The following is a 23,655-nucleotide window of genomic DNA, read 5'->3' as shown; positions in this document are numbered from 1 at the left end:
TATTAATGAGCACATTTTTATCATTAAGGTACAATTCCTTTAATGTTCATGTCTCCATCATTCTGACTTTAAATTCTGCTTGCAAATCCAAATCCAGTCTATTCTATTTTCCCGTTAACGTTTATCATACTTTTTTCTCTCGAAAGAAAGAAAGAAAGAAAGAAAGAAAGAAAGAAAGAAAGAAAGAAAGAAAGAAAGAAAGAAAGAAAGAAAGAAAGAAAGAAAGAAAGAAAAAACAAGATCACGGAAACACAGCATGGATCACACTTAAAAGTACACGTGACCCCTAAGCTCTGAAGCCTGAGAGAGTCACACAAAAGCTGCACAAACCCAGGAAAGGGAGAGGGATTTAGACTATCTCTTCCCTAATTAACCCCAAATCCATCGTGTCAGTTCCGACCTGCCTCCTCAGGGTTTCTTAAACTTCCAATTGCTTCTTGGATGTCAGGCCGCACCTTACCTCTCAACAAATTCACAACAAATTCATGGTCAACTGCTTCTCTCTCAGAACTATTCTAAAATCCTTTTTGTTTGTAAATGACATCATTCACCTAAGACCCTTCAAAGCTACCCCCCTCCATATTCCTCCACCCTTTTCACTTCCTCTATGTCCCAGTTTACACGTCCACCCGGGGCCTGTCATGTCCATTGGGGCCTGTCACATCCACCCGGGGCCTGTCATGTCCATTGGGGCCTGTCACATCCACCCGGGGCCTGTCACATCCCCTTGCTTGTTAAATTCCTACCAGCATGGACTTATCATCTCTCCCCTGGCCCACGGCTACAGCCTCCCAAGTAATCTCCCCGCTCCACATCTCCAGCCCTCCCATCGCACCCAAATTTCTTCCAGAAATACAGGCAGACTCCTACTACCTCCTCCCAAAAACCTTCAAATGGCTCGGTCGGTGTAAAAAATATGCGAGGGCCACCCTGTACAACGTAGCAACCGACTCATCCCCGATCCCCTTCGCCTGCTTTACTGTTCAAGACCTCTTAGGACCTTCTAAGTATTCTGCCTCCTGTTAGAGGCAGAATAGAATGAGCCCAGGGACGTTATTTGCTGCCTGCCATGTTCTGTTGCTACCTCCCTGGCTTCCAGAATGGCGCCGGTCACAGAGTTAAGTGCTCAGTGAGGATTTGATAAATGAGTGAATTGAGCAGAGCACTTGAAGAGCCTCGGTTAGTCACTAACCTTCCCTCCCAGCTTCCTCTCCCACAACTGCTTCCGTCTTGGAAATGCCCTCACCGTAAGCCAGTACAATCCTTCCTCATTCTTCAAGGCCCAGTCGAGGAGCCACTTTCTCTTTGAAGCCTTCTGTAAATGCATCTGAATTAATGACTCTTTTCCTCTGGGCTCACACATGTATCACTTGTATCTTTTTCTTTCCTTTTTTTTTTTTTTTAAGATTTTTATTTTTAAGTGAGCTCTACACCCAATGCGGGACTCGAAGCTGCAACCCCGAGATCGAGTGCTGCACGCTCCACCACCAGCCAGGCGCCCCAGATGTGCATCTTTAATGCTCAGTTCCTTCTGCTCCCACGACACCACCCCAGTCTACAGCATCCAGAGTGCAGAGACTGTTTCAGTCGCCTTTGTGGCCCCAGGATCTAGCCCAAGATACAGACACTAATTAGTAAAGAAAGTTGAGCGTGTAGCCTCTTAAATCTTTTTTTTTTAATGAAATGAAAAAAGCTGCCATGACAAAAGGACACTTTTTGAGCGCATCACCTACTGTCCGACACTTAGTAGGAACTCAGTAGTTATTAAATCAGGTTGAATATTGAGATTTTTTTTATCCTGCTTATTTAAAAGGTGAGTAGTCCTGGAAGAGTCAAAATTTTAGGCAAAATCTCACCATTTTACGACACTGAGTTAGATTATTAGATCCTCTCCTTTGAGCAGGTTTTGATACCACAGGAGGGAAGCAGAGAAATAAGGCTGCGGGGCAGTGGGGGCCTCTGAGGGGGGAAACAGTACAAGGTTTCTATCCCTACTCACAAGAACCCAGAGCATCACAAACCGGAAACGCCAGGCGGTGACAGGTGGCTGTAAACCATCAGTATATCTGATCTTCAGTACCTGGAGGGTTCTGTGCACCCGATTACTTCAGTCCTGAGGCTTCTAGTCCTAACAGCTCAAAAGGTAAAACTCAAAGACCAGAGTGGATCTGAAGTGTGTGCTTCCATGTATCATCCAAAAGTTTCCCTCAGAGCTCAAGCCAATCCTTAAAAAGTGGATGTTCTATGTGAACTCTCCAAAAGGCTCTAAGAGCTCTAAGTGAAATCAAATTAAGACTCACTTAGGTGAGGGGAAGAGGGTGAGGCCCAGAACCAATTCCCTCACTCCCGAGGCCCTTGGGGTCAGCCGGCCATCTGCTTAAGTCAGAATGAACATGATATAATTTCCGAGTTTATCTCAATTTTGATATAACTGTAACTTACAAAAATTTATAAAAAAAGACCCCAAGTCCACAGACAACCCAGTGGCCACCAGCAGGCCATCAGCATCTCTGGCCACTATGCCTTCATTAGAAAAAGTTGCATTTTTCTAAGTGTGGATGGCAGGCAGAAATTCACTGTGTTCCTCAGGTGTGCTTTATCACTAATGGGACATTCCCTGGTGAGACTGATAAAGATTATCCTATTTCACTTAAAAAAAAAAAAAAAGTTAATTTGCCTACATTTAAGGTCTAGTTTCATGAATTCTCACAAGGTGAAAATGAACAGAAAAGCCCTGAGAGGGTACCACTCTGGGTGACCGTAAGGAGCAACACTGGAAACACTGAAGGAACTAGAAACAGACTGGCCTTCCTTCTGATTCCCTCGGGCAACCCAACACGGGAAATTTCCAATCATTTTAGAAGCCAGCTGCTTTGGTTTCTACAGGCATTAACGCCAAGTGTTCTAAAGGTGTGCCGGGCACAATTTGATCTTTTGGGGGAGGTGACGGCCATGACCCTTTCACCTCTGGATCCCTCAGTGCCTTCATGCAATATACACGTGGGCTGTGTTTAATTTCATCTTTCCTCGTCAAGGTAAAATATTCAATGACGTCAAATAGGCTGATCTCAAGGTGAATATAGAAGAGTTCACTAAGATGAATTAAGAGGAGTCTTTCTTGGCAAGGGTCGCATAGGAAATTTGTGAACCTGACAAAAATGAACATCAGAGTTCCGAGCTGACAGTCAGCTGGAAAACAGACATCACCTGGAGAGGAGTTATTTCCCTGCCAGGCGGCAGGCTGAATGGCACACACTGATCGTCTAGAGGTTTGTCAGCTGAGAGGAACCTGCACAGGAGAAGTCGACCAGGTGCCTAAATGGAATGAAAGCTCTCTCAGGGTGTCTAAATCCCAAAGTGGCCCCAGCCTATGACGTTGTCAAGTAGTAAAGTCAGTTTCCAAGGGGTTCTAACCAGATCCCCCCAACCCTCTTCCTAACCTAAACTCTAAACTCAGGTTATCCAGATCTCCCAGGATGGTTTGGATCCAGAGTCCAGATTTCTAGGTTTAACCTCTTTAAAAAAAAAATGTTTTTTAACATTTAATTATTTGGGGGGGGGGGGGAGCAGGAGAAGGCCAGAAAGAAGACAGAGGATCCGAAGCAGGCTCTGCAAAGTGAGCACAGAGCCTGACGCAGGGCTCGAAACCTCAAACCGTGAGATCGTGACCTGAGCCGAGGTCAAAAGTCCGACGCTTAACCAACTGAGCCACCCAGGTGCCCCTGTAAGTTTAACCTTCTTAAGCAAAGGTCATGAGTATGAATGGGTTCTGAGGCATCCGTACAACCTAGACAGTTACGGTAACTGCCAGAAGACGGACGGTTATGTCATCAAAGAATGTGGAAGTAATGATAACAGGGGCGTACCAGATGGGTTTATCTATGACCATTCTCATGCTACAGGCAGACTATTCCAGTATCCTACCGAAATTCTTCAATAATTTACACTCAGAAATTACTTTTTCAGTTTAAATGAGAAAAAAAATCGCAAGCATGCAAATACACCATAAACGAATGACTTCCATAACATCTATGATATTCTTAAGAACTCCAAACCCTAACTATCAAAAATGATTTACCTGTGGTCAGTGCTCAAGTATATACCAGTCTGTTACCACTCAGCACCCAAAAGGCGAACAATGTAAACATTTTTGTCCCATTAAAATCTTAGCCAGCATCTTGCTCATTGGAAACTTAAAACCAGATGACTGAGATGTCCTCATTCAGAAAATTCTCCAAAGGATCTGTAAGCTAAAGGTAACAGATTCTTTATATATTTTTTTTTCAACGTTTATTTATTTTTGGGACAGAGAGAGACAGAGCATGAACGGGGAAGGGGCAGAGAGAGAGGGAGACACAGAATCGGACACAGGCTCCAGGCTCCGAGCCATCAGCCCAGAGCCCGACGCGGGCTCGAACTCACGGACCGCGAGATCGTGACCTGGCTGAAGTCGGACGTTTAACCGACTGCGCCACCCAGGCGCCCCATGGTAACAGATTCTTTATAAAAGTAACACCTTTCCTAAAGAAAAAATCAAAATGAATTAGGCCCTAACTAGTAACCACAAATGCCATAGGGCTTACTGTCCCACAGGCCGCGTTTTACACGTTAATTCATTAATCTGCCCAACCCTGTAACAACCATCTTTATCGACACTGTACAGTTGTGGAAACCGAGGCATGACAACTCACAACTCAAGGAACTTGCAAAAATACAGTGGCTTAGTGGGAGAGAGGAGATCCCTACCAGTGTGGCGCTAGAGTCTACGCCTGTGGTTCCGGGACTTCACTGCACACTGCAATCACCCGGAGGATCTTTAAAACCCCATCTCCTGCCTGATTAAACCGGTATGGGAGGCAACCTGGGATCAAGATTGCTAAAGGTTCCCAGGTGAGTCTAAGCAAAGTTTGGGAACCGCTTGGTCTGCGCTTTTAACCACTAGCTGTATTAACAGTGTCGCTGTAGTGCTGCTGCTTCTCTTGCCCAAGAGTTTCTTCACCAAGGCGCCGAACTCGGGGCAAAAGCAGCGAGAGAAAACAAAAGGAAAAGAGGCGGCAGGCGAGGCCTGGGGGGTTCCGCGAGCGGGCCGCTCGAGAAAGCAGAGACTGGGAGTCCGCGACCTTCGCCCTGAGAAGGGGGCGGAGGGCCCAGCTCCCCGCGCGGCCGCAGGAGCCCGAGGCCCGAGCGGGCAGGTGCGTCGCAGGCTCCGGAGACCAAGGGGACGCGGGCCCAGTCCCACGGGCGGCGGAAGCGGGGGGCGCGCCGCCAGCCACGTGACTCCCCTCCCGCGGCCGCCCAAACGCCGGGACGGGGCCCGGCCGTCCTCCGCGCGCTCCGCGGAGCCGGCTTGCTAGGACCTAAGTTACTTAGCGCCGCCGGACCGACGCCGGAAAGTTCGTGACTCTGCTCGGCGGGGCGGGGAAGGGAAATGTGGGATGGGAACCGAGCGCACTGGGTGCGCGGAGGGGAAGGAGGCGGCGTCCGGGGCCCCGGCCCGGCCCGGCCCCCGGCTCCTTTTCGTCTCCCGCCGTATACCCACCCGGAGGTGAAATCCTGCTGCACGCTCAGCAGCCGCTCGCGCAGTGTCTCCAGCATCGCCGCCGCCGTGTCTCCCTCCCTCAGGCTTCAGGCCGCCGCCTCTGCTGCCACCCAGGGTCCGCTCGGCCGTCCCCACACCTGTCACCCGCGCGCCCCACACACTCGCGCCCGGCCCCGCCCCCGACTCGGTCGGCGCCCGGCGCCGCAGCCCCTTCCGCGTTCCCGCCCCCCTCTCGCGCGCTCCCGCCCTGCCCCCGCCGCGCCCAGGCCCGCGCAGCCGCAGTGGGCCGCGCCGGCCTCGGGCTGCGGAAAGGGGGCGGGCCTTCCCTCGCAGCCGAGCAAAAGATGTCTTTTTGCAGCCCGAGCCGGGCCCTCTCGTTTTTCTCTAAAACACAAGAGGCATCGTGAAAGAATGTTTTCAGTTGAGGGCATCTTTGAGAGCAACGTTGGTTTTTACGACTTGGAAGAGAATTGGATAAATTTCTTGCACAGAGTGCACATCCCTGAAGCAAACCTTCATCGCCTGGGTCCGGGAACTGACCCCAGGGACTTTGCCCTTGGATGAGAGAATTAACCATTCTAAGCCTTGGTTTCTTCATTCATAAAATGGGAAGGATAATCAACTGTTTCCACATCACCACTTTTCCACTTCAACCTCCATGAGGCTTTTGTGCCCTTCACACCAAAGGAGGTCGCCTTTGTCAGGTCACTGGTGAGCTCCATGTTGTCAATGCCATTTATCACGAATCTGCCCTGATTTTTTTTCTCGACCTTTCAGTGACCCTCAAAGCAATACCTTATACCATTTTTAAGACACATTCTTCTCTTGCCTTCAGGGACATCATACTAATATTCTCCCTTCCTGTCCAGTCTTATTTCAACAGTTGCTCCCAAGTCTCCATCACCAGCCTCCTGCTCTTCTCCATGTGCACTCTACCATGCTAGAAATTCTATCAAGGCAGTGATGGACACCCAATTCTCTACCTTCAGCCCTGTCCCCCCTCCTGCTCCTTCAGTTCATACCACTTGCTTACTTAACATGTATCGGATAGGCATTTCAAACCCAACATACCCCAAATTGAAAATGTGATTGCATATTCACGTCCTAACTTGCTCGTCCTCCAGTCTTTCCCATTTCAGTAAATGGCACCACCAAATTGCTCAAATTAAGCCACCTGAAATCAACCATTTCCTCACTTCCTCATCCCCCATATTAACTCGTCAGGTCCAATCCAATCCACTCAATTTCTTTTCTTATATATAATTTTTTTATTTATTATTTTTGAGAGAGAGAGAGAGAGAGAGAGAGAGAGAGAGAGAGAGAGAGAATCCCAAGCAGGCTCTGTACTGTCAGCGCAGAGCCCGATGCAGGGCTTGAACTCACAAACTGTGGGATTATGCCCTGAGCTGAAACCACGAATTGGATGCCCAATCAACTGAGCCACCCAGGTGTCCCCACTCTATTTCTAAAATATTCCTGGGGCGCCTGGGTGGCTCAGTCGGTTAAGTGGCCGGCTTCGGCTCAGGTCATGATCTCGCGGTCCGTGAGTTCGAGCCCCGCGTCGGGCTCTGTGCTGACAGCTCAGAGCCTGGAGCCTGTTTCAGATTCTGTGTCTCCCTCTCTCTGACCCTCCCCTGTTCATGCTCTGCCTCTCCCTGTCTCAAAAATAAATAAAATGTTTAAAAAAAATTAAAAAAATAAAATAAAATATTCCTGGAACCTGCTCCCCTTTCTCCATCTTCACTATAGTCACCCTAGTCCAAGGCACTGTCAACTTTTACTAGGAACACTGACAGGTCCCCTGATGCTACTTTTTTGCCATCTACACCCTTGTAATCCATCCTTGACATGACAGCCAAAGAGGATTATCTAAAAGAGCAATCAGATCAGGTTGCTCTCCTGCTTTAAAGCCTCCAGTTGCTTCCTGTGCCCTCAGAATAAAATTACAAAGTCCTAAAATTTGAACCCTTCCTGATATTCTATCCAAGGCAAGCACAGTTGACCCTTGAATAACACAAGTTTGCACTGTGTGGGTCCACTAATATGCAGATTTTTTTTCAATAAATACAGTGGAGGGGCACCTGGGTGGCGCAGTCGGTTAAGCGTCCGACTTCAGCCAGGTCACGATCTCGCGGTCCCTGAGTTCGAGCCCCGCGTCGGGCTCTGGGCTGATGGCTCCGAGCCTGGAGCCTGCTTCCGATTCTGTGTCTCCCTCTCTCTCTGCCCCTCCCCCGTTCATGCTCTGTCTCTCTCTGTCCCAAAAATAAATAAACGTTGAAAAAAAAAATTTTTAAATAAAAATAAAAAAAATAAATACAGTGGAAATTTTTTGGGAGATTTGTGACGATTTGAAAAAGCTTGAAGATGAGCTGCATAGCCTAGAAATACAAAAAAAAAAAAGTAAAAAAAAAATTAGGTATCATTGTAAGAATACAGTATATAATACATATACAAAATATGTGCTAATCTACTATTTATTTTATATAGATAAGGCTTCTGGCTAATAGTAGGCTATTAGTAGTTAAGTTTTGGGTTTTCAGGAAATCTAAAGTTACATGTGAATTTTTGACTGGGAGGGGATCTGTGCCCCTAACCCCTTTTTCAAGGGTCAGTTGTACTACCCGCCTATCATGACCTTGACATTTAAGCCACAGTAGCCTTGTGTGTGTGTTCCTTGAAAAGTCCAGGTTCAGTTCCACCTTGAGGCCTTTTCAGAAGCTTTTCTCCAGCATGTTGCATTGCTGGCTTCTTCTTGGCATTCAGATCTCAGCTTAAATATCATCCGTTTAAATAGGTCTCCCCAGATAATTCAACTTACCTATGTAATCACTTCCTATACACAGCCTGCTTCTCAACTTAGTACACATCACTATCTGACAATTTATCTAATATTTGTTTAATTAAGAAAAAGTTCTTTACTACTTTTTTTTTTTACACCATTTATTTTCAATACAGGACTGGGACTAGGGTGAGGCAGGTAAGGTGTTCATTTCAGGTGCAAAATTTAAGGGGAGCCAGAAAGCTCAGTATTCAAGATGAATAATATTTTTTTAAATTTTTTTTTAATGTTTATTTCTGAGAGACAGAGGGCGAGTAGGGGAGGGGCAGAGAGAGAGAGAGAGAGGGAGACACAGAATCTGAAGTAGGCTCCAGGCTCTGAGCCGTCAGCACAGAGCCTGATGTGGGGCTCGAACTCACTGACCACGAGATCACGACCTAAGCTGAGGTCGGATGCTTAACCCACTAAGCCACCCAGGCGCCCAAGATGAATAATATTTTAATGCATTATTTTTAAAAATTCAAAATTTTTAAAAGTTCATGCAAAAAACAAATCTGATTAACAAAACAAATGTTTAAATAAAGACAGGATCCAAGATGGCTGGGATTGAATGGGGCAAGTGAGATGGACCATGTAAGGACAGGCCCAATATAAACCCCCCTCATCTTAGTTAGTTAGCTCTGTATGCACCTAAAACAGTGAATGGTACATAGTAAACACCCAGGAAATATTGAATATTGATAGTTTTGTTGGAGGAATCCAATAAGATAAACCATGTGGCTTCTGGTTGGGGGGAACACCTCTTCTCCCCACTTGATGATTTCTTCCACGTGGAGAAATCTCCTCCACGATGTAACACACTCTAGGTCTTTCCCGGACGAGGAGAGGTGACTATATAGGTTAGTGAGCTAGGAACAAAGAAGCCTGGCCCCATCCTCTCTTCTTTATCTTGGCTGAAAACTTCCAGCTAGAAACACTCATTCTGTTCCATAAGGACCGGTGCCAGGTGAGGAGGTCGGGGTGACTGGTATTTTCTGTAACTGGATGGGCAAGTCTTAATCCGAGGTTCAGTAACAGGAATTCTGCTCGCCCATGAATATTGTATAAGCCATGTGTTTCGTCAGCCTTACCAGAAATGAAAGTGATGTTCCTGCCACTTTATGCTGACACTCTTATTTCTCAGTTGGTCCAGACAAGTAAGAGAGAAGGGTGCTGTTTACTGAGCCCTCCCCCCACCTCCCAGAAATACTACCTGGTACAGAGAAGGTGATCAAATGAGCAAGTCTATAGAGACGGATGCCTCGGTATCTAGTAGATTGGGAAACCACAGCTACTGGGAAATAATAAACTTTTATTATTGTAATTCAATTAAATAAACACCTCTGCTCATAAATTTTCAATCTACTAAGTTTCATGGGTTCCTACAAAGCACCAAATCAGAACAAAAAGACTCTGCCCGTCACTAGAGAATAGCCTTTACTTGTGCCCAATCATTTTTGTTTTGACATCGCCTTATTGGTCTGTGGTATGTTTGTGCCTTGTTTTGAGGTGTTTTATGAACACTTTTAATCCCTTTTAATTTAATTTTAATCCCATTTTTAATTTGTTTTTAAAGCCAAAAACAGTGGAAGCTTTAAAAGGACTAATAAGGGGCACTTGGGTGGCTCGGCCAGGTGAGTGCCCGAGTCCTGATTTCAGCTCAAGTCATGAGCTCAAGGTTTGTGGGATTGAGCCCCATGTGGGGGCTCTGAGCTGACAGCATGGAACCTGCTTGGGATTCTCTCTCCCCTCTCTCTCTGCCCTTTCCCTGCTCACACACGTGCTCATATCTCTCAAAATAAATGAATAAACATTTAAAAATGTATATATATTAAAAGGGCTAATAAGAAAGAACAGTGACAAGCAAAAGTAAGCTTTAGAAAATGAATGGGGAGGGGCGCCTGGGTGGCGCAGTCGGTTAAGCGTCCGACCTCAGCCAGGTCACGATCTCGCGGTCCGTGAGTTCGAGCCCCGAGTCAGGCTCTGGGCTGATGGCTCGGAGCCTGGAGACTGTTTCCGATTCTGTGTCTCCCTCTCTCTCTGCCCCTCCCCCGTTCATGCTCTGTCTCTCTCTGTCCCAAAAATAAATAAATAAACGTTGAAAAAAAAATTAAAAAAAAAAAGAAAATGAATGGGGAGAGAAAATGACTACTATTACGTGAGTCGTTTTGGAGGAATGATTAAGGACCAAGATTTGAAGCATGTGACGCATTATGTTGATTTAAGTGATGGTAATTAGCTGGAAACCAGGAAGACTGATTTGCAAAATGAAAACAAAAAACAAACTTTTAAGAACAGTTAGAGAACCAACATCAATATTAACGGCTATTGGCCTAATCTTAACTCAGCAACTGGTCGAGAGTTGATTTGCAAACATATTAGCAAAGCACAGAGAAAGCTTTGGTGATGAAACTTTGGGGACAAGCATAAAAGCTGTGTAAGAAGGCCCCTATGCTGGGGCTGCTGGGGCACCTGGGTGGCTCAGTAGGTTGAGGTGGATTTTGGCTCAGGTGATGATCTTGCGGTTCATGAGTTTGAGCCGTGCATTGGGCTCTGTGCTCACAGCTCGGAGCCTGGAGCCTACTTTGGATTCTGTGTCTTCCTCTCTCTCTGCTCCTACCCCGACGCGTTCTGTCTCTGTCTCTCTCTCTCAAAAATAAATAAACATTAATTTTTTTTTTTTTTTTTTTTAAAGAAGAAGGCTCCTATACTGGGGCACCTGTGTGGCTCAGTCAGTTAAGGTGGTGATTTCAGCTCAGGTCATGATCTCACAGTTTGTGAGCTCGAGCCCTGCGTGGGGCTCTGTGCTGACAGTGAAGAGCCTGCTTGGGATCCTCTCTCTCTCTCTCTCTCTCTCTCTCTCTGCCCCTCCCTCTTTCTTCCTCTCAAAATAAATAAACTTAAAAAAAAAAAAAAGAAGGCCCCTAAACTATTGCTTCCATGGACCATCAACATTAGCATCAGGTGGAAGCTTGTAGCAAATGCAGCATCTCAGGCCCCACCCAGACCTGCTGAGTCAGAACATGAATTTTCACAAGGTCCCCAGGTGATTCATATGGATTTAACATGCGAGAAGCACAGCCCAAGGAAAGCGGTTCCTTGTGTCAATGGATTCTTACAGCAGGCGTGATAAATGAGAATTTGGTGGAATTGGAACCAAAGAGAAAGATGCTATAAAAGAAGATGCTATAGAACCCAGAGGATTTCACACTTTATTGGCAAACGTCCCTTTGAGTAACTGAAAGGCACTATTGCCATTTGAGTTACAGGAATCATAGATCTGTAGAGAGATCTACAGTGCACTAATATTAGCTTATTTGTCTTTCTTTTCTTAAACTGAGATGTAAATATTTTTGGTATCTTTAATTTTAAGTGGTTAAAGATGCCAGAAGAAACCATTTAAAAGCTATAAAACTGTTTCTTTGAAGCAATGCGCAGTTCCAAGAATAAGGTAAGCTATGGAAGCCGGAAAGGTAATATCAGCGTGGCATTTTGAAAAGGAAAGCAGAGACAGGACCCAGAGAGGCAGAGGAGCTCCTTCTAATATGCAGGAACAAAGGTTAGAGCAAGTTGAAGAATAAAATAAACTAGGTAACAGGGGAGGACATCGAAGTCTGACGCCAGAAGGTGACAGACACTGAGAAGGCAAACACTGTCTGGAGAGACACTCAGCACAGCCAGGTTGGACAGGGAAGAGAATTTTCAACACGAACCAATGTGAATGAACACCGAGAGGCAGTTCACCTGAATCTATTTATGTTTCGAAAACGTACCACACTATCATACAATGTAATCGGGCACCTAATCTCACCTTTCTGCTCCTGTGAAAAAAAGAAAGTTACTGCACGGTGCGTTGGAGTAGGAAACCTCTTCGTTTTTGCTAATCTGTGTTTGGCTCCGTATGGTCTATGAAGTATTCCTAAACGACTAAGTGACGCCGTTCATTAAGTTGGAGGAACTCTACACGGCACAGGAGACCACGTGATATAGTCCTATAAATAAGTGGTTTTCCCCAGAAAAAGTTATTTCTCAGAGATGACATCTTCTGCACCACTACAGAGTGGTAATCCACACTGAAGCGTTTTAATAAGAATTAGGAGCACCAAAAACAAAAAAAGAAAGAAAGAGAATTACTACCTGTGGTTAACTCTCAGCTTAATATAGCCAAGGTGGAAAAGATCCTAATCATTGAAAAGGATTGAAGAAAAAAGCAAATGTTAGGTTCTAGCATGCAAAGAGTTAGTTCTTCTCTGTCCACACATCAGTGGAAACTGATACTTAGTCTAGTATGAAAATAGAAAGAGTCCTTTACATGCAGTTAAATTGATGGTTCTCAACCCCTGGCTGCACTTTAGAATCACTGAAGGAGCCCCTATTCCTGGGGCCAATCTCAGGACACTGAATTTTTTTGGTTAATTTTGAGCTTTTATTTATTTTTGAGAGCAAGAGAGAGAGAGACAGAGTACGAGCGGGGGAGAGGCAGAGAAAGAGGGAGACACAGAATCCGAAGCAGGCTCCTCCAGGCTCTGAGCTGTCCCCACAGAGCCTGACACAGGGCTTGAACTCACGGAACGTGAGATCATGACCTGAGCCGAAGTCTGATGCTTAACCAACTGAGCCACCCAGGTGTGTGAAACAGGGTGCTATCAAGAAAAACCCACCAGACGCCGAATAGTAGCGAGGCAAGATTTTATTCATGGCCGGGCCAAACCTGATCTTAAGGAGGAAAGTGCAGAGAATGACCCCAAACAAAGGCAACAGTGAGTTTATATGGATTTTAGCGAGTCAGAATACATCATTATTTGGTTAACCAATTACAACTTACAGCATTTTATGATAGCCAATTACATTGTGACACACAGACGTTAGTTTTGGCGGGAACCTATCAATTTAAAGGTCTTTGTCCTAAGAGGGTTTAAAATGACCAATCATAGTTAGACACCTGAGATGCCATAGGGCAGTGAGTACTTGACTTTTTACATGTTGGTCTTGCCTAGGCCAGATCTTGGTAGAGGGGGTGGGGGAGCGTTTTGCATCCTAAGTTATCTATTCAGCAAGCAGAAGCGAGATAGGGCGGTTAGTAATTTCCAATAACCCTAATAGGGAACTACATAAACCTTTTATCTCAACTATTCATGCAAGGTGAGTTTAAGCCGAACTTATATACAATACGCTCTCTGATATCTTATAAGTTGACCTATTACAGTGCCCCCCACAACACTGATTTAATCAGTGTGAGCCCCACCCCCCCAGCCCCCGCCAGTGCCTTCAAAGGGCCAGCAGCCCCATCACTTTGGTTTGTGAACAGTCGGTGCAGGGACCTGAGCTCTGCAGGCTCTGCCCAACACTCTGTGCCGACTGACCCCAAAGGCCACAGTGTGGGGGGTCCAGGGAACTCGCTCATCCTGGTGCCGCACGAGGGAGGCCGAGGCTCTGTCGGGGTCACAGGTGTGCTCAGGCTGCCCCAAGGCATGTGGTCTCTTTGCAAACATGTGTACACAGCAAAGGGAGGAAGGCTCTGGAACCGGCCTCGTCCTAGACTGGGCCAGGCCTCCAGAACTGGAAAGGTCTTGCTGCCTTTCGGGGAAACAACAAACGCTCTGGTGTCGTGAGCAGCTCCAATAGCCATCGTGCCAGCAAAAGTGTTCCTCGTCCCTCCTCCTGATGCCTCCTCCAGTCCTGTTGATTTCTCGGAGTGACCTCTCTGCTTCCATTTTTCACTCTTTCTAATCTCTGCTCTTCCATGGACGGCCGCTGCCCTGTGGATCCAGTGTCTCATGTCTCTCTCTCTCTCTCTCTCTCCATGCCTCTTGTTTCTTTCTTTTTTAAAAAAAATTTTTTTTAATGTTTATTTATTTTTCAGAGAGAGAGATAGAGCATGAGCCGGGGGGGGGGGGGGGAGTGGGCAGAGAGAGAGAGAGGGAAACAGAATCCAAAGCAGGCTCTAGGCCCCAAGCTGTCAGCACAGGACCAGATGCGGGACTCAAACCCACAAACTGTGAGATCATGACCTGAGCCCAAGTTGGACACTCAACCGACTGAGCCATCCAGGCGCCCCCATGTCTCTTGGTTTCTACCATTGCTACTGACTGGGCCTCTCCCTAGTGACTAGAAGAAAGCTCTAAATGCCATTGTTCTTTCTTTTCACAGAGAATGCCTCAGATAAGCAAAGTTCCGGCACGGCACCCCACCCCCACCCCGTCTCTTGTTAGACTTGCCGGTAGGCTAAGACCAGTCCCCAATATCGTCTACTGTGACCAGGTTGCAGGTCAACTGATGGAAAACAGGGCAAGAACTGCTTTCACCCTTTGTGTGTGTGTGTGTGTGTGTGTGTATGTGCGTGTGTGTGTGAGTGTGAGTGTGTCTCCTAAAAGGGGACTCTGAGAGGATGTTTCTTAGACTGTTCAAGGGGGAAATAAGCCTAGAATAGCTAAATTAGAGACCAGGTACCCAGTGTGTGCCTAGTAGTGTTCTGCTTGAGTTGCTTCGATTCCGAGGTTCACATACAGTCAACAGTAAGGTTTCAAACCCTGCCTTTCTGACGTGCTGGGAATCTCAAAAAGGGAGGAAAGAAAGCAGCTCACGTGCACAAAAGCACTGGATTCCTCTGTTTTAACTCGTGGATTGTCTCCGTTTACGCACACCAATGGAAGTAAACACATGTATTTGTTGTCTCGGTAAACCGTTTTATATGCCGATGAAAAGGTTGTGGAGTATATTGAACGGTCTGTGCCTCTATTGTTGGGGTTCTGCTCCTGAAACGAGTCTAGTTTCCTGTGCTCATCCACTCCTAATTAGGCACCCCTCATCGCCTGGCGGTATCTGTGGAATTGCCTGCGAAAACACGGCACTAAGAGAGCATGAACTAGTAGTCAGTGAAGGACTTTTCACGCAACTTCAGCTTTTTTAAATACAGGAAATGTCACAGGAGGGGGAGAAAAACAAGACAAAGCAGGAGCCCCATTCTCCCCCACCCCCCCTCCCCGGAGGCTGCAGTGAAGAGGAAACACTGAGTTTTTTCCAGGAGAGTAAGACGACCTCGAAGGCAGGGAGGGAGGACGGCAACACGTTCCGTCTACTGATTTCCCATCGCTTCCTAAAATTTCATCCCTCGGCCCAGCAAGCCCGGTGTCCTCACGGTTTTCTGCCACATCGTCTACTCCACAAACACCTGTTGAGGACCTACCTATTAGGTATTCTAATACATTCCAGGGACACATTAATGGTATTGATGTTATCTTACACTATTATAATGATGGCGATTGCAATCATTTACTGATAGCACGCTTGTGTCAGGCAGGGTTCTCAGCACTTTACACATGTTTTTTTGTTTACTTTATTTTATGTTTATTTTTTTAATGTTTATTTTGAGAGAGAGAGTGTGCACGTGAGTGGGGGAAGGTCAGAGGGAGAGAGAGAACCCCAAGCAGGCTCCACACAGTCAGCACAGAGCCCAACGTGGGGCTCAGATTCATCAACTGTGAAATCGTGACCCGAGCCGAAGTCGGACGCTCAACCGACTGAGCCACCCAGGAGCCCCAGTTTTTTGCCCATTTTAGCGATGAGGAAATAAGGGACAGTCAGGCACCAACGAACCCATGAGGAGTTACTAGGCTAGAGGTGAGGCGATTGGTGTTTTGCATGTGGCTGTGACAGCCCAGATGGAGGCTGCCTGGCCTAGATAGACTTTGCCTTGGAAGGAGTCCCAAAAGGAGGCCTGTCATTGGGGCCCACCTGGGAAATTGAAATCCAGCTGTGTCACCGCAAACTGCTGGAAGGTGCGTGTGCTTCGCTGCTCAGGTTGAACCCCTGGCCCAGCTTTCCAGGGCCAGCTCCTGGCAAATGGCACCTGGTCATATGGAAGCTGGGGCTCCCCTGATTGTGTGGTTATCTGTAGTTCCCCCATGGCAGGGGGACCCCTCCCGGACTGGCAAGACCCTAGAGGGAGAGAATAGTGAAGACAGAGAGCCCGCCGGTGTTAGGAGCAGGGCAGGGGATGGGCGGGCCATGCTCGTGCCAGATACTTTTGCACTCTGCCCTTTGGAAGGGAGTCGGGGAGGGGGCCCCGCCTGGGATCCTGCTGCCGAGATTCAGGCTCAGGTGGGAGGAGACTTTCCTTATGGGAACCAGAGGCTTCCCAGCGTAGATGTGAAGCAGAGACCTGGGTGGGTGGGTTTTGAGCCTGGACTCTAGGGGCGAAGAAGGCCAGGTGGTCGGCTCAGGCGGGGGAATCTGTCCATCCTCTTGGCCAAACCCTGCTTCTGCCTCTAATCACAGACAGTGGGTCACCTCCAGGTCATTACCAGCCTCACTTCCTCAAACTCAGAGGACTAAGGCGCTGCCTGTATGACTGCAGGAAGGCAGGCAGCGTTCTGAGTCACCTACACGGCGGTGCGATCCCGGCGGTCACACAGAACCTACCGATACTTGCCTGTAGAAAATAACCCTTCTGGAGCATCCAGCCTCAGGAAACGGTCCCAAAGCCCATCAGACGTTTCCTCCGCTCGCACGCTCTGGGAAAGGATTGGTAAGGCAGGACATCCTGGCATCTTGGAGTTGAGCCTTGAGGGAGTGGTGAGTCCGAAACGTGTTACTGTCCCCAGACCCCCTTGTTTATACTCCTACAGGCTACCATCTGGAAATTACCCTCTGGGCCCTATTGACTATGGTCGCTCTCTCTTTTAATTGCCTTATCTACTCACAGGGGACCGTAAACACCCTGTCTTCACCTTTCAATAGAGAGCATCGCCACTAAATGTCTGTGATACCTTGTTGCATTTTCACAACTGCAGCCCTAAATCAAATCAGATCTGGGAGCTTATCCCACAAGCCAAATGGAATTCAGCCAAGGATCAGATCCAGCCTTCAAACTGGCCCTTTTTCCTCTCTTCATTGTCATATCTTTATGGCTTTTTGCTTTTGAGGCAAGCGCATTTGACCCAAACCTGATGACGTGTTTGAGTGGGAAGAGAGTTTCCGTTAACTCCCTGTTCCGCATCTATCGCTAATTTAACCTCTGATGTGAAGTCTCAAGTTCTTTGCCCTAAAAATAGCTAGGGGATGAAATGGGAGTGGAAGGGAAGATCAATCAGAATTTGGTTAAATGCCAATACATTCCCCCTGTCCTACCCGTGCTTTGTCTTCACATCTACCATCGGGGGGAGGAGGGCCTGGGTCCATACATGTCACTACTCCTCCCCATCAGAATTCACCCACCTGTTTTAAAAAGTGCCTTTATTTATTTTGAGAGAGAGACAGTGCGATTGGGGAAGGGGCAGAGAGAAGGAGAGACAGAACGGAAAACAGGCTCCGAGCTGCCAGCACAGAGCCGGATGAGATCATGACCTGCGCCAAGATCAAGATCGGATGCCTAACCAACTGAGCCACCCAGGTGCCCCAGAATTCACCCACATTAGTGAACACTGGATAGCACAATGTCTGTGGGGACACTGTTCACCTTTGGAAAGTTTTTGGAAAATTAGCTAACTTTCCCTTAGAAATCTGACCTTATGCAAATGTCCTTGGAAAATTATTTTTGGAAAAGAAAACAAGTATTAAATTAAAGGCTTCCTGCCAACAATCTCAATATAACGGTGCTTTATCAGCTTTTAGTAGAAATGCAAAACTACAATGGTTTATGCTAAATATATCCTGTTGAAATGAAATTTAAGTTCCAGCAATTAAAATAGTACATCAGCCTTTTTAAAAATTTTTTTTTAAATATTTTATTTTATATTTGAGAGACAGAGACAAAGAGACAGAGTGCAAGTTGGGGAGGGGCAGGGAGAGAGGGAGACACAGAATCCAAAGCAGGCCCCAGGCTCTGAGCTGTCAGCACAGAGCCGGAGGCGGGGCTCGAACTCACGATTGGTGACATCATGACCTGGGCTAAAGTCAGCCACTTAACTGACTGAGCCACCCAGGCGCTTTGTACAAGAGTCTTTTTTATTCATTTGTTACAGAACTAACATTTCCAGCATTCTTAAACTACACACACACACACACACACACACACACACACACACACACAATTCCCTGCAATGGCATTCAGTAGGTCTTATAATTTAGACTTAATGGCATTAAGGAAGTCTGTTTTTTGTTTTGTTTTGTTTTGTTTTTTTTAAACTTAGTGTATTGCTACCTATTGACATTTCAGTTCTACGTCTTCTACTTTGGCCAGCTGTACAATTAAGTTATTCATTTCCAGATGGTACATTGAGAGTATGGTCCTTGGTTGTAACGTTAGCTTGTGTGTTTATCTGACACACAAATGACTCTGGAGGTCTCGACTCTTAGCAGCTAATTAGTCATTTAACAACAGACAGCCTCAACTATTTTTCTCACGGTCTAAGCCACTGGACGACCAGATGGTGACCCCATGAACACTTGCTCTCTCAGCCTGGAGGCTGACCCTTGGGAGCTACGATGCTTCTGAGCAGCAGGAAGGTTTCGGAGTTCAGAGCCGGCATGGCGTGTGGGGATGAGCTGGTGCACTTGTCCCATCACACGGGGAAGGTGGGTGGGGGGGGGGCGGACACGACCCCGCGTACTGGGCGCACAGATGTCAGCTGCCGAAAAGAGCTCTTCCTCTTCATTTTCAGTCTATGCTGTTTGCCAGTATGGAAGACTGAGGTTCAGAAAGATGGAGGTCATACGTCGGACGTCTTAAAATTCTCAATCTGTAAGCCTGGAGTGATTTGGGGCTTCATTTCCAAGAGCCATCTCAGTGTTCTGACGGCTCTTAGTGAACCTCATGATTAGCCATATAGATGATTTAAGGTCAAAATGCCATCAGGCTATATTGCCACCTTTTATGGTTTTTGTTAAATTAATAGAGCTGTAGGATCAGGTGACGGAAGGAAGGAGACGTGTAGTTTCATTTTTTACGTTGTGGAGTTGTCATGGGCGTGGTTTTCTTGAAACTTGCATCGCACACGCACGCGCGTGCGCACGCACACGCACACACACATGCACACGCACGCAGAGGTCAGTCCCGCTTCAAGCTCCATGCTCAGCCCCTGCCCTCCTGAGGTGCAGACCGGGTCTGGGCTCAGTAGAGCCTCGTGGAGTGTAAGAAGACTAAGGCCTGGTCTGTGCTCGCTTTTGCTCTTCCTCTGTCTTGTGGTTTTAGGTTTTCCTGGGCAGGGCAGGGAGTATGAGGACATCCCCAGGTTAAGGGGGAAGACGTTTCCCTGAACTAGGCACGGATATAATCCTCTAAAGAGAGCCTGGGGTCTGTGTCTGCCTCCCTGGGCCCCTGCTGTGTTCTGACACGGGTAATCTGAATCCTCTCTCCCCCTTAGCCTCTGGTTACTGAGGTGCCCTTGCCCCTCCCCGCCCACAGACAGTACTCTGAGGAGCTCCCCAAGTCTCTCATTGCCCCCCAGGAGACTGTAAGGTACCCTTGAGTTTGTTAAGCCCTTGTTTATCTGTTCCCACAGAGGCACAGGATTTGGGCCAGTTAATCAGTCAGACTAAATAAAGACGCGAGGCAGACACGATAAAAGCCATTGTGCATCATTATGGGCTTAACTAAATTACATGCGTGTGAGATAAATGTTTGCTTGGTGATGGAACTCTCCAGGCCGGATGGCTCAGCGTCAATCCCGCCAACAAAATCACAGAGCATATAAATGACATGTTATAGACAGTGCCCAATCTATGCAAGGGCTGAGCTCCCAAAGTGTATGTCAGTGCCTAGAAACTCAAGGTGCATCTTCCCTCCCAATCACAAGGTTATAAATGGTGATTTGGTTGCAAAACCTTTTCTTTTCTTTTTTTTAAGTTCATTTATTTTGAGAGAGACAGAGACAGCACAAGTGGGGGAGGAGCAGCGAGAGAGGGAGAGACAGAATCCCAAGCAGGCTCCACACTGTCAGCAGGGAGCCCGACATGGGGCTTGAACTCATGAACTGTGAAATCATGACCTGAGCCCAAACCAGGTCATACACTTAGCCGATTCAGCCACCCCCCTCGCCCTGGTTGCAAAGCCTTTTCTACAGAAGGCAGTTTAACCCTCAATGTGGCCACGTGGCAACAGGAGCCAGAGTTCTGGGTCTGGGGGTGGGAACCACATCCTCTGGGGAGAGTAAGAGAAAGACGTGCTCTTACCCCTTTCCAGGGTCCAAGGCCAGCCCTGACTGCCCTCCTCCACAGCAGATTCCCCCTTGCTCCAGGGATCTGAACTTGCATTTGCTCTGAACTCTTAGACTTCACCGGGGTCAGCCCCACTTCTGTAGGGAATCCAACCTCCTTCTCCACCTCTCTGCTCAAACCCCGATCCCTCACTAAGATTAACAGAACAGCAAACAATTAATTAGTCCAAACTAACATGTGATTGTCTAGTAGCCCCTTCCTTTAAGTGCTTAGGTCTTTGGAAAAAAATGCTTCTGTGTTTGGGATTTCACCTGGCTCCAGGAGTTTGGAGGATGGAATAAGGCACAAGAGAACAATAGATCTATTTTGCTGAAAGGTTGCCTCAGACTGTAATTATCCTTTGTTCTCAACTCTTAGCCTCGTGGGGTAAAACCAGCCGTTTCTGGCCTTATAGCTGCACATGACTGTCCACCCCACCCCCCAGCCCCGTGCTTGATGATTCTGTCTTGTTGAGGAAGGACCATTCACCTGGCTGGTCTTCCAACCCTGGAATGCATGTTGATACTGACTTCTGTAACAGAGACATGTTGCTTTGGGCGGTCTACCATCCTTTAACTTTCTTTGGGCACTCATTTGGAGGGATTACCCCTCTCTACCGGATGTATCGAATGGGATTTTCCAACACGGTGATCATCCTGTCTGTAGCCAATGGCTGAGCAAACAACCCCTGCCAGGCTAATGGCTGTCTTCCTCTTTAAATTTAGTGACAAAAAGACAGCGTGGCTGGGGTGCCTCATCCTTTCTGGTAGGGATGTCTGGACAAGACCATTTAGTAATTCCCGCTACTGAGGGCTTTGGAGATGCCTCGGCCTGTCCATTGTGAAACTGCCTTTCTCCTTCTGTGTCCCAATATCCTTCTAAGTGAGCTCCTTTTTTGTTCAAGTTGGCCATAATTGGTTTCTGTTGCTTGACCCAAAACACCCTACTGGATGACAGCTCTGCCCCCCCTCCCTTGCTCTATCTGTACCACGAAGGCCGGACATGATCTCAAAGGGACGACAGACCTCTTATTCCCCTGAAGGAACTCACTCCTACCCCAAAACTTGTCCTCATACCCCGACCCCACAGTCAAACCTAGAAAGGCTTTGGGCACTTTTGGTGCTTCTGTCGGTTGGTTTCTAAGTGTCTGTTGGAAGATCAGTGGAGCCTGGTCTGCCTTCCTCCTAAGGGACTGCGAGGACAGTCCCCCGTCCCCTCCTACCCATCTTGAAATCGGTCTCCTCACGTTTATTAGCTGGCCATGCTTCCTGGGATTACTTAGCAGGTTTTATTGCATTTGTCTGCAAAACTCTGCTTTTATTTGTTCACCCAAGTGAAATCTGTCATTAGTTAAATTCCTACCAGGATAATGAAATCAACTGAAAAAGTTTTAAGGCCACGTTAAGATGCTGTGTTGCACTGTGTTGCATTGTTTCCCAATGGAGCTGAAGACAAAATGACAAATCCAAGCAAGTGCAAGTTTCATTGGCGTCTCTCCATAAACATGCTTGCCAGCAACCTGTCAGTTATTCAGCATGTTCGTGTCACAGAGCACATTACCTGTACCCTTTGACACTAGTGTTGACTGCCTGGAATCCCTGAGTGAGCTTAAGGTGTCTCCTGACCAGCGTGTCTTGTTGCAGCCACAGGCCAAAAATGCTGGGATGCAAAATTCTCTTGGAAGTGCTGGGATTCAGAACCGGCTCAAGCTCTAAGAGGCAGAGGAGAGTGAGGTCCAGAGTCAGATTCAGGAAGTCTGAGTTTTGGGTTACACTGCTTCTCCAAGAAGGAATGTCAGGATGTCTTGTACTTTGTTGGCTTTTGTTTATTTATTTATTTTGAGAGAGAAAAAAGGGAGAGAGGGAGAGAGAGGGAGGGGCAGAGAGAGAGGGAGAATCCCAAGCAGGCTCTACACTGTCGGCACAGAGCCTAATGCGGGACTTGATCTCACAAACCATGAAATCATGACTTGAGCCGAAATCAAGAGTTGGACACTCAACTGACCAAGCCACCCAGGCGCCCTGATATTGAACTTTGTGGCTTAATGTAAGAGGCTGCCAATAAGACCCACATTTTTTATTCTTCAGCAAAAATTAACTAAAAATTAGGGTCGCCTGGCTGGCTCAGCCAGGAGAGCATGTGACTCTTGATCTTGGAGTCATGAGTTAGAGCCCCACATTGAATGTAGAGATTACTAAAATAAATAAACTTAAAAAATAAATGTTTTTAAAAATTAACTATAAATTATTTTTATTATTTCTAAATTTCCAAAATGGGGAGGAAATGCTTTTGGGCGAGTTGGGTGAGCTATGTAATAGGCGGTCTCCAAAGATGGCCCCCAATCAGCTATCCATCCCAGTTTTCATGTCCTTATGTGTTTCCTCCCCTTGAATCTGGGCTGTCCCTTGGACTTGCTTTCAACTTGCAGAAGTGATGCCTTTGTAAGTTCTGAGGCTACTTCATAAGGAGCTTCTACCTACATCTCTTGAAATGCTCACTCTGAAGAAGCCAGATAGAGCATAAGAAGTCTGACCACACTGTGACTGCCATCCCAGGAGGAAGCCCACATCAGTCACACAGAAAGACCATATGGAGACAGAGGGCAGGAGAGGGAGGACAGAGAAGCCAGCTCCCAGCTCTTCAACTCATCCTGGTCAAGACACTGGACTCTCCAGTTGATATTTCTTTTTTTTTCTTTTAATTTTGTTAACGTTTTATTTTATTTTTTGAGATACAGAGAGACAGAGTACGAGCTGAGGAGGGGCAGAGAGGGAAAGGGAGACAGAATATGAAGCAGGCTCCAGGATCTGAGCTGTCAGCACAGAGCCAACACAGGGCTCAAACTCAGGAGCCGTGAGATCATGACCTGAGCCAAAGTCGGATGCTTAACCACCTGAGCCACCCAGATGCCCCTGAAATTTTTTTAATGTTTATTATTGAGAGAGAGAAAGAGAGAGGGGGAAAGGGGAAGACAGAAAGGGAGACACAGAATCCAAAGCAGACTCCAGGCTCTGAGCTGTCATCACAGAGCCCAATGTGGGGCTCAAACCCACGGACACGAGATTGTGACCTGAGCTGAAGTCGGACACTCAACCGACTGAACCACCTAGGTGCCCCGTCCAGTTGAGATTTCTGATAACTCTGGGCCCAGGTGCCACGTGAT

The 23,655-nt window shown here is 47.1% G+C and overlaps 1 protein-coding gene and 2 long non-coding RNA genes across 5 annotated transcripts in view; 1 reads left to right on the top strand and 2 right to left on the bottom strand.

The window, feature by feature from the left end:
• Positions 1-5,736, bottom strand: part of DTNBP1 (dystrobrevin binding protein 1) — a 131,655-nt gene extending 125,919 nt beyond the window's left edge. The window contains exon 1 of one of the 2 annotated variants that reach the window (XM_023253668.2): positions 5,540-5,736. In XM_023253668.2, coding sequence (XP_023109436.2) covers positions 5,540-5,595 — 56 coding nt within the window. In that variant the 5' untranslated portion in view covers positions 5,596-5,736. The remainder of the gene's footprint in view (positions 1-5,539) is intronic. The other variant, XM_023253667.2, reaches the window with a different exon arrangement.
• A 2,123-nt stretch (positions 5,737-7,859) lies between these two features.
• Positions 7,860-23,655, bottom strand: part of LOC109499552 — a 90,685-nt gene continuing 74,889 nt past the window's right edge. For both annotated transcript variants that reach the window (XR_006597530.1, XR_006597532.1), the window contains one exon: positions 7,860-7,917. This is a non-coding gene — a long non-coding RNA (uncharacterized LOC109499552). The remainder of the gene's footprint in view (positions 7,918-23,655) is intronic.
• LOC123385286 lies at positions 13,212-15,614 on the top strand. Its single transcript, XR_006597533.1, has 2 exons — positions 13,212-13,499; positions 14,508-15,614. It is a non-coding gene; the product is annotated as an uncharacterized LOC123385286 (long non-coding RNA).

The sequence above is a fragment of the Felis catus genome, chromosome B2 (genome assembly GCF_018350175.1).
Source record: "Felis catus isolate Fca126 chromosome B2, F.catus_Fca126_mat1.0, whole genome shotgun sequence".
Lineage (NCBI taxonomy): Eukaryota > Metazoa > Chordata > Mammalia > Carnivora > Felidae > Felis > Felis catus.
Note: the sequence above shows the minus strand (reverse complement) of the source record. Positions and strands in the feature narration are given on the sequence as shown.